The sequence below is a fragment of the Rhinoderma darwinii genome, chromosome 6, assembly GCF_050947455.1.
Source record: "Rhinoderma darwinii isolate aRhiDar2 chromosome 6, aRhiDar2.hap1, whole genome shotgun sequence".
Taxonomy (NCBI): domain Eukaryota; kingdom Metazoa; phylum Chordata; class Amphibia; order Anura; family Rhinodermatidae; genus Rhinoderma; species Rhinoderma darwinii.
Genome location: NC_134692.1, coordinates 71684104 through 71701529, shown reverse-complemented (window position 1 = coordinate 71701529; position 17426 = coordinate 71684104). Strand labels below are relative to the sequence as shown.

The following is a 17426-nucleotide window of genomic DNA, read 5'->3' as shown; positions in this document are numbered from 1 at the left end:
TGCTATATTTGGTCAAACATTTAATTAACTCACCCCTAATGTGATGGCTGGACGGCTTCTCTTTGGTGAGGCGTGTGATTTTAGCTGGTATTGATGATGTTGCTACTGGGTCGGTCAGACTATAGCGCAGTCGACTCTTTGCAATGGTAAGTTTTGAAATTAACTGCTCGCAACAGTAAGTTGTTCCAGCTTACTTAAAGGGGTTTTCCCATCAGGGACATTTATGACATATCCACTGGATATGCCATAAATGTCAAATAGATGCGGGTCCCACCTCTGAGACCCGCACATATCTCTAGAACGGGGCCCCCTAATTTCCGACCATGAAGAAAAAAACAGCATAGGTGGCTGAGCTACGCTGTTTCCGTAACTCCCATATAAGTGAATGGCAGTTATGGAAGCAGCGTAGCATGCAAGTTATTCTGTTTCCGTAAGTACCATTCAGTTCTATGGGACTTACGTAAACAGCGTAACTCAGCGAGCTACGCTGTTTCCTTTTTCATGGTTGGAAATCACAAGCTTCAGCCACAACACAGAGTGGCAGAACGTGGTTTAGGGGGCCCCATTCTAGAGATAGGTGTGGGTCCCAGAGGTGGGAACCGCATCTATCTGACATTTATGACATATCCTGTGGATATCAGAAAAAAGGAGATTTTTGAAGCAGCACTAGTCCCGAGTATGGTGCGGTGCACGCTGTCAAGCCAGGCAAACCAACTCCAGCACGATGTATATCCAAAGAAGTAGTAGGACAACAGCACACGTCTTCAAATCATCAAAGTGGTTTTATTGTCAAGACATCCACAAACGACAAGCAACGTTTCGACCCATAGTGAGTGAAGGGTCTTTGTCAAGCCAAAGACCCTTCACTCACTATGGGTCGAAACGTTGCTTGTCGTTTGTGGATGTCTTGACAATAAAACCACTTTGATGATTTGAAGACGTGTGCTGTTGTCCTACTACTTCTTTGGATATCCTGTGGATATGTCATAAATGTCTCTGATGGGAAAAACCCTTTAAGGGCACATTCAGACGTGGCGGAATTGCTGTGGAATTCCGCTGCGGACAGTCCGCAGTGGAATTCTCCAGCGGCCGTTTTTTACATTTGTTTCAATACCTTTTTAGGCAAGTTAGTTCAGACGTTGCGGAAAACTCCGCTGCGGACCATAGGCAAGGAGAGAAACTCATGGTGTGGCCCTATGTTAACATGTAACTTGGCCTGTTAAGTTTTTTTGATTGAAAGAGCTTTTGATTTCAGTAAATATGACCTCCTGTTTCTGCAAATTCAACAAATTACCATTTTAGTTCTCTTTACAACCTTTAAAATGTTTAGATCTTTGTTGTGCATAATAATGTGAAACAGTGCATTTTGAGTTTTTTACTTCTAAAAAAAAATCTGTTATCAATAGGAGATTTGTTTAATAAAATTCGCATTATACTCCAACGGTTGATGGCTTGAAGATTATACTGACTGTCATTTGCATCGACTATTTAGGAAAATCAGCGAAAAATAACATTTGCATAATAATTTGGAACGCAGTGTATATTATCTTTCTTCCGGACAGAGTCCTAATAAAATTTTTGCCTACCTTCTCTCCAACCAGGTCATTTCTCTGTTTGTTTTCTATCCTAATTCTTCCTTTGTGAGGAAGTTAGATTAAATTCTCTGGAAATTTCCAGATGTTTAAGAATTTATCTGTATAGATTCCATGACATCAGCAAATAAGAAAACCTGTTGATTCTTTTTGCAGGAAAAAGTAGGGTTTTAAAAGCTTCCAAACCAACCCTCAGTAGAGGGATTAATGAAGCTATTAGGATATCTTTTATGTCTCAAGTGTTGGATCCACCTGCCTTTGTAAAGGCTCTCTTGACCCGGGCAGTCTCTACCTTCTGGACTGAGAAGAACCCGATTCCTTTAAATCAGATCTGTAGTGCAGCATCGTGGAACTCACACCATACATTCATCAACCACTATAGGTTGAATTCCTGTACAGCAGAGGAAATGGCCTTCAGTCGTTCTATTCTGAGTTCTGTACGCCAGGAAAACCCTCCCTAGTGGGATTTACCTCTTGCTAGCTCCCCATTATTATATTTTTTTCCTTAGGGCTTGTTCTCACGACGCTTAAAAAAACTACATGTAAACGTGCCAAAAACGCTAGTGTTTTTGCAAAGCAATTTTTAAAGTATAGGCGTTTTTGACCCTTTTTTTATGTGTTTTTCACTGCCGTTTTCAAAGTGTTTGTGGGCACGTAATTAGGACTCCCATTGACTCAATGGGAGATAGGCATGTTTTTGGCACATTTTTTGCAAGTTTTACGTGCCAATAATTGACCTGAGGCTTCTTTTTTTACAAGACGTGTTTTTTATACACACGAGCGTAAAAAAACCGCGACGTATGCACTACAATTCGTTTTCCCATTGATGCCAATGGGAAGCTTAAAGAGGCTCTGTCACCAGTTTATAAGTGCCCTGTATTGTAGATTCCAACAGTTTAAAAAAATAAATAAAAAAAAGACGTTTATTTTTGACGGAGTTATGACTATTTTTCGTTTTATTCTGATTTCTTCTAAATGCCCAACTGGCCGTTTTCTTTACTTTTCACCAAATGGGCGTTGTAAAGAGAAGTGTATGACGCTGACCAATCAGCGTCATACACTTTAATTCATTCATGTTCAGCTGTACTCACAGCCTGTGACCGCTGTTGCCCCTAAAGCTACGTCACTGCTTTCTGAAGATCTGACTCATATTGTTGAACTAACCTGCTACCGAGGTTTCTCCCGAAAATCCCCTGAGACTACACTAATTTTTATCTCCTGCTTCAAGCCATAAAGTATTGTCCAGGACCCCAACTTTCAGAGTTTGTTACGTTGTGTGCCCAGTTTAAACCCCCCAGATAAGCACCTTCGGATCTCTTCTAGCCACTGCCTATTCCTTGCGAAACCCTGGACTGAGGTTTCCAAGGACTTTGTCTTTGACTTGCGCCTAGCTCAAGGGTATACCACCATCGGTGTGGTCGTGTTATCAATGCTCTTAAATGCCTCACTTTGTGCCACCAAATAGAATACCCCCTGCCACACGATTAGCTCAGATACTCTTCAAATAGATCTTCCGTATTTATTGCCTACCTCAACATATTGCCTCTGATAGTAAAGTACAGTTTATTTCAGAAGTCTGAGGAGCGTTCTGTAAAGTCATGAAGATTTTCTGGTATTTCTCTTCTTGTCAAATGGAGCGATACAATCTGGTGCTTCAGCAATTCATTTGTTGTTATGCAAGTGCCCATAGGATAATTGGTTGGATTTTCGACAGAATTTGCCCATAGTAATCACATCTCAGAATCCTCTGGTAAATCTCCCTTTGAAATTGTCTATGGTTGATGTCCTATAATTTTTCTTCCTCCTGTAGTACAGCCTCAGGTACCGGCAGTTTGGAATGTCTATAGGAATCATTAGGATATAATCGACAGAGGTCCTTTGGCGCTTGTGTGTCATATCTGTCCACATCTGCATTGTGTATTTACATAAGTTTGCTCCTATGACAGAGCAGAGCAATGAAAATAAACAATGCAGAAATAGACGGCAGTGATATCTTGGACGCATGATGGACACAAATGCCGCCCGACGGATCCAATTGACTGTAATGGGGTCTAACGGGCTTCCGTCATGGTGTACGTCATTTTACTGGACAAAATAGTGCTACATGCGACGCTGTTTTGTCTGGTATTTTTGAACGGTCTGCAATGGAGGCTTCTAATGGAGCCTCCAACGCAGATGTGAACGCAAATGGGGTTGTTTCTGCAGCATGTGCATAGATTTATAGAAGCTTTATTGAGATGAATGGGACAGTCACAGATATTTATTTACTGAAGTAAATATTCTGCGTTTGAATGTACCCTTACAAGAGGGGTTGTTAACCCCTTAATGACCAGTCAATTTTGCGCGTTAATGACCAAGGATTATTTTTTTGTTTTTTCATGGTCACATTTCAAGAGTCGTAACGGCGATATCAAATATGTAAAGGTTTTATATGTTTTCCTACGTTTGCACAATAAAAACCCTTTTAGAAAAAAATTACTTGTTTTTGCATCGCCGCATTCCAAGAGCCGTCATTTTTTTATTTTTCCGTCAATGTGGCCGTATGTGGGCTTGATTTTTGCGGGCCAATGTGTAGTTTTCATTAGTACTATTTTGGGGTGCATAGGACTTATAGATGGGAGAAAAGAGAGAATTTTGCCGTTGTTTTTTGCAGTTATTTTGGACGCCGTTCATCCGGCGGTTTAATTAATGTGTTCATTTTATTGTTCAAGTTGTTACGATCGCGGGGATACCATATATGTGTATGTGTTATTTGTTTTGACACTTTTACTAAATAAAACCACTTTTTGGGCAAAAAAAGTAGTTTTATTTCATTTTGACTGTAAATTATGAACTATTATTTTTTTTTTCACAAACTTTATTTAACTGCTTTACATTTTTTTTTTTAGTCCCACCAGGGGACTTCACTATGCGATCTGCTGATCGCATATATAATGCTTTGGTATACTTAGTATACTAAAGCATTATTGCCTGTCAGTGTAAGGCCGGGTTTAAACGAGCGTGTGCGTTTTGCGCACGCAAAAAACGCGGCATGTTGAGTGCGCAAAAGGCACTTGACAGCTCCGTGTGTCATCACCATATGATGCACGGCTGCGTGATTTTCGTGCAGCCGCCTTCATTATGACACTCCTTTTGGATGTTTGTAAACAGAAAAGCATGTGGTGCTTTTCTGTTTTCATTCATCCTTTTGACTGCTGTTGCGTGAATCACGCTTGTCCCACGGAAGTTCTTCCGTGTGACATGCGTGGTTTTCACGCACCCATTGACTTCAATGGGTGCGTGATGCGTGAACAGCGTACAAATATAAGACATGTCGTGAAAATCACGCACCTGTCTAAACGGCCCCATAGACTAATATAGGTCCCTGCGACGCGCGGACGTATAACACGCTCGTGTAAATGAGCCCTTAAACTGAAAGGCAATCAATTAGGCCATGCTGAAGACAGACCTGGGGGTCTTTGTTAGGCCCCCGGCTGCCATGGAAACCCGATGGCGCCCTGCGATTTCTTTGCGGGGGCGCCGATCGGGTGACAGAGGGAGCTCCCTCCCTCCTTTTGTCAAACACATTAAATAATGCTGTCGCAATTGACAGTGGCATCTAATGGGTTAAACTGCTGGAATCGGAGCGCGCTTCAAATCCGGCAGTTGCAGCAGGAGCCAGGCTGTGTATAACAGCTGTGCTCCTGCCGCTGATCGCGTGTGTACACTGTCAGTACCCGCGTGATCACAGGACGGATATATCCGTCCTGGGTGAACTAGCAGCTGCGGAGGACGGATATATCCGTCCTTCGGCGTTAAGAGGTTAATGTTATTAACGGAATTATATACTTTAACCCCTTAGTGACCAGCCTAGTCGCCTTCAAAGAGCTATAACTTTTTTATTTTTCCGTCGACAAATCTGTATGAGGATTAGTTGTACTTTTTAATGGTCATTTTTTTATTAACTTTTATTAACTTTTTTTGGCGGGAATAGAGGAAAACTCTGGAATTCCGACATTGTTCTAAGCATTTTAAATTCACGCCGTTCCATGTGTGGCGTAAATAACATGTTACCTTTTTTTCTATGGCTCAGTACGATTATGACGATACCACATATGTATAGGTTTTTTATGTTTTACGACTTTTGCACAATAAAAACAGTTTTGAACTAAAATTATTTGTTTTTGCATCGTCGCATTCCAAGAGTCGTAATTTTTTTATTTTTTGTCAGTGTCGTGATATGAGGGCTTGTTTTTTGCGGGACAAGACTTAGTTTTGATTGGTACTGTTTTGGGGTACATGGGACTTATTGATTAACTTTTATTATGAATTTTTTGGGGGGCAATGGAAAAAAATAGCAATTTCCGCATAGTTTTTTGCGTTTTTTTTTTTTTAGGGTGTACACCTTGCGGTTTAAATTACATCTTAACTTTATTGCTTGGGTCATTTCGGTTGCGGCGATACCATATATGTGTACTTTTATTTTTTTACACTTTTACTAAATGAAACCACTTTTTATGGGAAAAAATGGTTTTATTAATTTTTTACTGTAATATTTATTTCACATTACTTTTTTTTTTTTTTTTGTCCTACTAGGGGACTTTACTATTCAATCTTTAGATCGCTGCAATAATGCTTTGGTATACTTAGTATACCAAAGCATTATTGCCTGTCAGTGTAAGGGTATGTGCACACACACTAATTACGTCCGTAATTGACGGACGTATTTCGGCCGCAAGTCCCGGACCGAACACAGTGCAGGGAGCCGGGCTCCTAGCATCATACTTATGTACGATGCTAGGAGTCCCTGCCTCGCTGCAGGACAACTGTCCCGTACTGAAACCATGATTACACTACGGGACAGTTGTCCTGCAGCGAGGCAGGGACTCCTAGCATCGTATATAAGTATGATGCTAGGAGCCCGGCTCCCTGCACTGAGTTCGGTCCGGGACTTGCGGCCGAAATACGTCCGTCAATTACGGACGTAATTAGTGTGTGTGCACATACCCTAAAACTGGCACGTCCTAATAGGCATATGCCCAGGGCAGACCTGGGGGCTTTTATCAGGACCCCGCCTGCCATGGTTGGTTGAGCCTAGAATGTATGTGCTCTGTTGAGCTTCTCCCTGCCCATACATTGTAGTCTTTTCAGTACTGAAGTGCCTAGAATTTATGGGCTCTGTTGAGGATCTCCTTGCAGCCAATACATTGTAGTCTGTTCACTACTGAAGTCCCTAGAATGCATGAGCTCTAATGAGTTTCTCCTTGCAACCCATACTTTGTATCCTGTCTTGTGCTGAAATGTCTAGAATGTATGGGCTCCTGTGAGTTTTTCCCAGCATCACATATAGATTCCTTTAAGGCCAGTTCAGACTGAGTTTTTGTGGCACTGATTTTGTGTTGGAATCAGAGCCAAAAAACATCCAAAACCGCCTCCCGTTGACTTCAAAGTGAGGCGGAGGCATATTTTCCTGGAGCGGCTTTTAGCCGCTCACGGGAAAAGAAGCGACGCGCTCTTTCTTCCCGCGGTTCTGTCTCTGACCTCCTATTGAAATCAATGGAAGGCAGAGAAAGTGTTTCTCGCTGCATTTTTTTGCCCGCAGTACTCAATGGCCGTGGTCGAAAAACGCCACAAAAACCGCGGCAAAAAAGTGCAGGCTGGTCAAAATCTGCCTCAAAATTCCTGCAGTCCCTGTTCACACTGAGGTTTTTTGCAGGCAGAAAATTCTGCCTGGAAAATTCAACTTTGGATGTTTTGAAGTGGTTTTGTGCCTCTCGTGTTTTTTGACGCGATTTTTCCAGGTGTTTTTTTTAAAGTTTTTTGCCGCATTTCATCTACAGGCAAAGTAAAAAACCGCAAGTGTTTTTTTGCCGAAAAACGCTGAGCCATTTCGTGGCGTTTTTTCCGTCTCCCATTGATTTCAATGGGGGTTTTGAGGCGTAAAACGCCTCAAAATAGGTCATGTCGCTTTTTTTTCCTGCGAGGATTTTATTCACAGCGTTTACGCCGCAAAAAAACAAAATATACCAAGAACACTCTTCTTCCTGCAGTCCGGCCTCCAGGGGTGACATTGTATCCCATGTAACCTCTGCAGCTAATCGCAGGCTGCAGCGTCACATGGCCTGCAAAGTCATCCATGGAGGCCGGAGCGGATGTCAGAGGGAGGGGGTAAGTATAAACGGCTTTCTTCCGCAATGAAATTTCCGTCTGAAAACCCGCACCACAACGTAGTGAGATTTTTCAGACAGAAAGTCCTGCGTGTTCCCGGTCAGAAACACTTCGTGGTTTTTACGCAGCGTATCCACCCCATGGGAACCCAGCCTTATAATACCAGCCTGCGGCCACCTCAGTACCGGTCATCACTACAGATGGTCGGGGTACTGATTCGTACCCAGCTCTACCCGTGTGTGGTATAGAAGTGTCAGAACTGTGTGTGATAATATAATAAAAAATAAATAAATGTGATGAATAGGGGTTAGTGCTGTAAATAGTACATGGGGTGTCAGTACTATGTGTAATACATGGAGGAATATCGCACACTTTTTCGCACACTTGTGAGCACTTAGTTTGCCACTCCCCTCAAGACTAGTGGGAGTGGCTATGCACTCTCCTTCTGAAGAATTTTTGACCTGTCTGCGTCCTGCTGGGAACGGGTTTTCACCCACCCACTTAGTAAGTATGGCCTTTTCTGTGGTTTTGAAGTTTATCTATGTCCCATTTTTTCTGCTGGTGTTTTTAAATTAGGAACGAAAAGTTCTAGTTAGGGACTCGCAAGGCACTGGGGACCCTTGACATTGGGTTGCGAGCTTTGTGTATTTTGGCCAATATAACAACTAATACCCAATGTTTCATGGATATTTTTACTACATTTACTTTTTTCAGGACGCAGCCAGGTCCTATATGCTGGGAGGGCATGATGTGCTAGTGTTTGGTTTGGCATGCAGAGCAGCCCGTCTTAGCTGACAGTATGGGCGTTACAAATAGGCTGTGATATGGCAAGATATGCTATGACTGGCACATTATCCCTCCATGTATTACACATAGTACTGACACCCCATGTACTATTCACAGCACTGACACCCATTTATCAAATTTATTTATTTCTTATTACATTATCACACACAGTTCTGACACTTCTACACCACACACATTTCTTTTATACCATACATTCACACCCTTGCACTACACTAATACTGACACCCATTTATCGCACACTTGCGAGCACTTAGTTTGCCACTCCCCTCAAGACTAGTGGGAGTGGCCATCACTATTTAATGCACCCTCCTTCTGAAGAATTTTTGACCTGTCTGCATCCTGCTGGGAACGGGTTTTCACCCACCCACTTAGTAAGTATGGCCTTGTCTGTGTATTTGAAGCCCCTGTGTCAGCGGCATGCAGGTGCTTGTACAAGGGGACGCTGGTATAGAAGTTATCAGTGTATAACTGATAACCCTTATTCAGCAGAGGCTGCATCAAGTCCCAGACTATTTTGCCACTGCATCCTAGTTCACTGGGACATCCTAGGGCGGTTAATATCATGGTCTTTGCCTTCATAAATTCTAAAGGTCATGTTGAGGATGAGCCCCAAAATCTAAGTTCGCCAGTATTTGTGGGGTGCCACTGCTTTGCATAGGAGGACGTTGGCTTTTCAGCAAAGAATTAGCGAGCATACGGATTGGTTTGGTTAACAACCAGCTCCAAAAGTTCATCTGTAATGAATATTTTAAAGTCAAGGGCTGTAAGATTTTCCACATGAATATTTATTTCTGGTGTGGCAATAAATTCTGGGATATTAGGGGAAAATGACTCTGTGGGTACCCACTCAATATATTCTTGAGGAATAGAGTGTTCCGTGTTCTGTGGTACTACTGCTACATGCCCAGTGACTCTTGCATTTGCAGAAAGTGTATCACAATCGTCGCTATCACTGATAGACAACATTTCTACCTCTGATGCGGTTTCTGTATCGCTTTCATCGGAGTCAGAAATTAACATGGCGTATGCCTCTTCCACTGTGAACCTTCTATAGAACATTGCAATTATACACACTTACAACAAAGACTGTAACCAGATGCACACGCAGACAGATTTTTATTTTTTTTAAACTTTTTTGTTTTTGTTTTTTTCACAGAAAAAAATACACGGACATCACAAAAGCACGCTTCACAAAAAAACTGATGTCGCACAAACACGTAGACTATAAAACTTTTTTTAACTCTTTTATACATTTTTTTGTTTTTTTCACAGACAAAAATATACGGACGTCACACACGTACACTACACAAAAAAAACGGCCTAAACCTAGACTAACTCTAGAATAGAACCCAGAATAACCCTAGACTAACCCTAGCCTAGGTATACAATTTTATATAAGGTGTATATATTTGATTTTTAGTAATTTAGTGTCTTTGGTGTCACAGTAAAATTCTCTCTCCGTCTCTTCTCATACAAAGTAACAAGCGTGAGGAGAGACAGAGAGGAGGAAAACTTTGTTTACATTTTGTGATCACTGTGAATGATTCTCACAGTGATCCCATGATCCGAGACCACTGTTATTGGTCTCCGATCATCACTCTGAAGCCTTTGGCTGTTTGGCTTCAGAGGCAGAATAAGTGATGCCCGCGAAAATTCTTCTGAAACCCCCTCCCTCCAAAACCAGAATGGGGCCCCCTAAACCCCGTTCTATCTTACCCGCCTCCGCTGTCTTCCGGCCACTTCCTGGTTACACGGTCGAGTTACGGAAACCGTGTAACTCGCTGAGCTACACAGTTTACGTAACTCCCATAGAACTGAATAGTAGTTGTGGAAACAGCGTAGCATGCTAGGCTGCTTCTGTAACTGCCATTCACTACTATGGGAGTTACAGAAACAGCGTAACTCAGCGAGTAACGCTGTTTTCCGTAACTCATCCATGTATTGCAGTGTATTGTATCAGCGATCTAATGATCGCTGGTTCAAGTTCCCTTGGGGAACAAATAAAATGTGTAAAAAAAATAAAATTAAATAAATAAATAATAAACTTTGAATGTAAAAAAAAATTCAAAGTTAAAAAAAACCCAAAACCTTTTCCCATTTTTCCCCAAGCACGAGGTAAAAATAATAAAAACATTGATATCGCTGCGTCCGTAAAAGTCAGAAACTATTACAATACAGCATTATTTGACTTGCACAGTGAACGGTGTAAAAAAAACTAATTTAAAACCCCACAATCGTCTTTTGCTCACCATAGCGCTAAAAATAATGAAATAAAAAGTGATAACAAAATCGTATGTACCAAAAAAATGGTGCTATTTTCTGTTGTCTGAAACCTTGGTGCGTCTTATAGTCCGAAAAATACGGTAGGTGTCTTCAAAAATTATTAAAAATATTATTTGCAAGTACTGATTTACTTCTTTATTCAATATGAATACCTGAGTGTAAATATTGCTTTTATATTGATGTTTTAAATTTACTGTATATATTCTTAAAAGAAGCGCGTTTACCAGCAAAGCACTGAATTAATAATTACATTTAAATTCCTTATTTTTAGGAAGCATACCCAGTCTTGTAAAACTTCTCCAAAGTAAGCAAGTGAATCTGCGATGTTTAGCTTCTGGAGTATTAAGCAATATATCAAATAATCTCCCTGTTGCAATGGCTCTTAAACAAGGCGAAGCAATACCAATCCTGATTACATTGCTACATTCCAAACACCCTGAACTTCAGTCCCGATGCTCAGTTATTTTGTGCGATATTGCCCAAGTGGATGGTAATCAAACCCTCATAGCACAAATGGTAAGTACAGTAAGCAACCTGAAATGATGCTCAAGCTATACATATACAGTTTATACAAATATGTGAATAATTAAAAATGTAAGGTGGCCAATAAATGATAAAAAGAAAGCATTTAGTATTCGAAAACAGGAAGGCAGTTAAGAAGCTATAAAGAATCATATAAATTAGGAACAAAACACATAAAAGGCAGCAAAGTAGGAGACAGAGAGAGACTCAATGCCAAATAGCGTAAAACTAACCCTAAAATAGTCTTCAATTATAAAACCAGTAAAAAAAAGTGTTGGCTCTTTAAAAAGTAATGAGGGAGAAATTGTGGAGGGTGACGAGGAGAAAAATTAAATACCAGTTGAAATGCAGAGGAATAAAGTAAATTCTCCATTAACCCCTTAACGAGGAGCGACGGATATATCCGTCGCAAGCAGGTGTTTGTTCTCGCATAACGAAAGATATATCCGTTGCTCTGATCGGGTGGGTACTGGCAGTGTACCCACACGGTCAGCGGCAGGAGCAGAGCTATTATACACAGCCTGGCCCCTGCCCCAACTGCCGGAATCGAAACGCCCTCCGATTCCAGCAGTTTAACCCATTAGATGCCACTGTCAATAGCGACAGCGTCATTTAATAAGTTTGACAAAAGAAGGGAACTCCATCTGTCACCCCATTGGCGCCCCCGCAAAAAAATCGCGTGGCGCCGTTGGGTTTCCATGGCAGCCGGGGGCCTAACAAAAGTCCAAGTCTGCCTTCAGCAACTGCCTATTAGGCAGTGCCAGAGACCTAGCCTAATAGATTGCCTGTCAGTTTTAGGGTATGATCACACTAAGGGTATGTTCACACGGCAGCCTCCGTTACGGCTGAAATTACGGAGCTGTTTTCAGGAGAAAACCGCTCCGGAATTTCAGACGTAATGGCATGTGCAGGCGCTTTTCAATGCGTCCATTACAGACGTAATTGGAGCTGTTTTTCCATGGAGTCAAGGGAAAACTGCTCCAATTACGTCGCAAGAAGTGACAGGCACTTCTTTGACACGGGTGTCTTTCTTTTACGCTCCGTCTTTTGACAGCGGCGTGTAAAAAAAAAAAAATGACCATCGGCACAGAACATTGTAAGACCCATTCAAATGAATGGGCAGATGTTTGCCGACGCTTTGGAGCTGAATTACGTCCGTAAATAGGGTGTGTGAACCCATCCTTAGTGTTTTCAGGCGTAATCTGGGGCGTTTACACCTCAAATGCCTAAAAAAACTGAAGCAGAACGCCTACAAACATCTGCACAGTGATTTCAATGGGAAATACGGTGTTCTGTTCCAACTGGGCGATTTTATTTATTATTTTTTATTTCTTTTTACGCCTCTTTTCAAAAAACCCCACAAAAAAGACACCCGCGAAAAAGAAGTGCATGTCACTTCTTGGGATGTTTTTGGAGCCATTTTTCATTGACTCTATAGAAAAACAGCTCCAATAACGTCCGTCCATTAAGGGGTTTAGAGTCTGCGCCTCTTAATAAATCAGTGGCATCTTACTCCAGCAGAGCAGATAGCTAAGACTTACATTTGAAACGTCAATCTTAGTAAATCTACCCCATTGTTTAAAGAGGCTCTGTCACCACATTATAAGTGGCCTATATTGTACATGATGTGATCGGCGCTGTAATGTAGATTACAGCAGTGTTTTTTATTTAGAAATACGATCATTTTTGACTGAGTTATGACCTATATTAGCTTTATGCTAATGAGTTTCTCAATGGACAACTGGGCGTGTTTTACTATACGATCAAGTCGGCGTTGTACAGAGGTGACCAATCAGCGTCATACACTTCGCTCCATTTATTTACACTGCAGTTCACGATATAGCTATATCGCCATGTGCAGTCACCTAAACATACTATAACGCTGCTCATGTGTCATGACAATGAATATACATTACCTCCAGCCAGGACGTGATGTGTATTCATTCTCCTGACCACTTCTGTAGCGTCTCTGTGAGTTACAGCATAGCAGGCGTAGTCTCGCGAGATTACGCTGTAAACTGTCATTCACAGAGAGATCTCGCTGTGCTGTGCGGTAAATCAGAAATGCTACAGAAGTGGTCAGGAGAATGAGTACACATCACGTCCTGGCTGGAGGTAATGTATATTCATTGTCATGACACATGAGTAGCGTTATAGTGTGTTTATGTGGCTGCACATAGCGATATAGCTATATTGCTAGTGCTGTGTAAATGAATGGAGGGAAGTGTATGACGCTGATTGGTCAGCGTCATACACTCCTCTGTACAACGCCCACTTGGTCATGTAGTAAAACACGCCCAGTTGTCCATTGAGAAACTCATTAGCATAAAGCTAATATAGGTCATAACTCTGGCGAACTCAGGCGAAAACAGCTCCTGATTTTCAGACGTTTTTTTAACAACTCGCGTTTTTCGCAGCGTTTTTTAACGGCCGTTTTTGGAGCTGTTTTTCAATGAAGTCAGTGAAAAACTCCTCCCAAAACGTCCCAAGAAGTGTCCTGCACTTCTTTTGATGAGCCGTCATTTTACGCGCCGTATCTTGACAGTGACTCGTAAAATAAAGGCTCGTGGGAACAGAACCTCGTAAATCCCATTGCAAGCAATGGGCAGATGTTTGTAGGCGTAATGGAGCCCATTTTTCAGGCGTAATTCGAGGCGTAAAACGCCTAAATTACGCTTGAAAACACTGCATGTGAACATACCCTTAAAGGGAAGGTGTCACAATTATTTTTTTTTTTTATATAATATTGCTTTTAGTATGTAATTAAAATACATTTTATTTATTTGTGTTTGTGTTGTACTTTTTACTTTTTTCTTTCTTTTACTTCTCTATGGGGGCTGCCATTTTTTTTTTCATCTCTGTATGTGTCGATTAACAACACATACAGAGATGGAATACGGCACATACATCCCCATAGACAATTCGAACGGGAGCCGTTCCATTCACTATAGCGTACGCCGTCTGTGTGGGAATGGCGCATGCGCCGCTCCCACACAGACCAAAAGGAAGGTCTTTGGTAGAGCGACATCCAGCGCCATTTTCATGTGGACCGGAAGCCGCGGCCGGACAGTAAGATGACGACTTCCGGTCGCGGCTTCCGGCCATATGTTCAAGGCAGCGCAGACGCAAGGACTAGGAGCGGAGGCAAGAGCAGGTAAGTTATGTTTGTGTATGTGATGTGTGTGTATGTTAGTATTATACTGTCTGATTACCACTGTATCTAATCCTCCTACGCTGTGCATTCGCTCAGAAAATGGCGGCACACAGTGTAGGAGGTTTGAACATTCAACCTCCTCCTTTCTCATGGCACTAGCCAGGATAAAGAAGGGGGGATTGTGTGAGGACACTAGAGCGAGTGTGTCTACTCCAAATTTGCAGCATAAAGCAATGAGGTTGCTTTACCACATTGCCAATGCTGCAATTTTGGGAATTGCTCCCTCTAGTAACCAGCACATGGAAATGTTATAAATTAGAATCTAATTTATAATATTTCCTGACTTGTGAAAAAAATTAAAACAATGTTTAATCCTTTATATACACTAACTGTTTAACTGAAAAAAAAAAATTTCTAGCGACACATTTCCTTTCACCTAACATGCCTTGTGAATTAAAAAAAAAAAAACTTTGGTGCTAATAGAGCACACAAAGCAACTGAATCCTGAAATCCAGAGGAGCTACGCAAGAGAAGAAATAGTCCACAGTTCTTCTATACAGTCTGAAATGACTATGCGGCTACACACTGTGTCCATAAAGAACCACTGGTAGTTTCTCACCACCTTTGTTTATACAATAGGAAAAATAGTGTCAGTATGGCAGTTTATGCACATTCAGTTCTTCCTAAGATGTTTCCTCCAGAATTTCCCAGAATAAATAACAGGAAGAAAATACTACAGGACTGTTCAGACAAAAGGAATTTTATTCTGATAAGGAAACCTTAAACAAACTCTCTTGTCCCACGGTGAAATTGAATGAAAGCTATATTAAGAAAGAACAGTTACAATAATATGAGCGAGATAGAGACGTAAGAAATTAGAAAACATTGTCACAGAGGTCCTCTCAAGAGTTTAGACAGAAGACTGAGGGTATGTTCACACGGCCGTAAACGGCTGAAAAATCGGAAGCAGAAAGCCTTCAAACATCTGCCCATTGATTTCAATGGGAAAAACAAAGTTCTGTTCTGACGGGCAATATTTTTATGCGGCCGTTTTTAAAAATAGACATGTAAAAAGAGCCCGCGAAAAAGAAGTGCATGTCACTTCTTGAGCCGTTTTTGGAGCCGTTTTTCATTGACTGTATAGAAAAACGGCCGTAAAAAAACGCTGCGAAAAATGCGAGTTGCTAAAACAAACGGCTAAAAATCAAGAGCTGTTTTCCCTTGAAAACAACTCTGTATTTTCAGAAGTTTTTTAGTAAGCGTGTGAACATACCCATAAGGAGAACCTTTCACCTGCCCATACATGTGCAGCATGTAATGGGGAAGGCTGCACAAATCCTGGGGCACTTTACATTTTTTCCTACCCTCCTTCATTATTTAGATATCGGTGCTGTTATATTTGGTACCCGATATTTAAATAACCCCCTGAACTGTCAACGGCCCTTGTAATTGGCAAGGGGGCGTGTAACATCGCTGTGACACTGTCCAATCAGCTACGGACAGTGCCACAGCAAGATCTGGAGAGGGGAGAGCGTGTGCATACGCACTCTCTCACTCACTCACTCGTCCGCTCTCGGAAGACGAGGACAAGACTGTGTGATCTCACGTGAGAGATCACACAGCCTTGTCCTTGTCTGCCGAGAGCTGAAGAGTGAGTGAGAGCCTGCGCCCGCACACACTCTCTCCTCTCCAGCTCTTGCTGTGGCAATGTCCGTAGCCACACAGCCCATTGCAAGACAGCACTGGTCCAACTTCCAACTGAACCTACATTCAGTTGGGTTCAATGATGGAGCGGCTCGGCGCATGTGGCTGCGATGTAGTGACATCTTCACGCCTGTCTGCGCTGAGTCACTCACTGCCGGGGGAATGGGGATAGGTAAGTAATTGTTATTTTTCTATTAGCTAAATACAAATGGGGGTATTATACTCGGTATGGGAGGGGGGCTCATATGGTAGCTGCTGAGAGGGCAATATACTGTATGGGGGGACATTATGCTGGGTATGTGACAGCTAAGAGGGCATTATACTGTATGGGGCAGCTATGGGGGCATTATACTGCGTGGGGCATTATACTGTATGGGGGGCATTATACTGCGTGGGACATTATACTGTATGTGGCAGCTATGGAGGGCATTATACTGTATGGGTGCATTATGCTGTATGGGGCAGCTATGGGGGGCATTATACTGTATGGGGCAGCTATGGGCGCATTATACTGTATGGGGCGCATTATACTGTGGGGGCAGCTATGGGGGGCATTATACTGTGGGGTCAGCTATGGGGGAATTATACTGTGTGGGGGCATTCATGGGGTCTGTCAGGCAAGGCAGCTGGTCATAGGCGTACGCAGGGGGTCTGGTGGTGTTGCGTAGGCGGGGCAAGCTGAATTTCTTGCACCAGGACCCATGAGCCTGCCAAATTTTATTTTGTTTTGGGTTCATCTAGAAAGCTGCTGATAACTTAGCCATTGAGCAAACACCAGTTAAAAACTTGGGGTAAAAACTGCTCAGCCTTTGGGTATATTCACACGCCCTATTTACGGACGTAATTTGGGCATTTTACGCCTCGAATTACGTCCGAAAATACGGCTCCAAACCGCCAGAAAACATCTGCCCATTGAAATCAATGGAGTTACGATGTTCTGTGCACATGGGCTTTTTTTTTGCGTGCCGCTGTCAAAAGACGGCGCATAAAAAGACACCCACGTCAAAGAAGTGCATGTCACTTCTTGAAACGTAATTGGAGCCGTTTTTCATTGACTCCTTTGAAAAACGGCTCCAATTACGTCCGTAATTGACGCCGCGAAAAACGCGAGTACGAGCAATTACGTCTGAAATTCAGGAGCTGTTTTCACCTGAAAACCGCTCCGTAATTTCAACGGTATTGGACGCTGCCGTGTGAACAAACCCTAATAGCCACAA

General features: G+C 42.2%; 1 protein-coding gene across 2 annotated transcripts in view; it reads left to right on the top strand.

Moving 5' to 3' along the window:
- Positions 1-17426, top strand: part of ANKAR (ankyrin and armadillo repeat containing) — a 468018-nt gene that overhangs the window by 258804 nt on the left and 191788 nt on the right. For both annotated transcript variants that reach the window (XM_075829926.1, XM_075829927.1), the window contains exon 12: positions 11101-11345. In XM_075829926.1, the coding sequence (XP_075686041.1) occupies positions 11101-11345 (245 nt within the window). The remainder of the gene's footprint in view (positions 1-11100; positions 11346-17426) is intronic.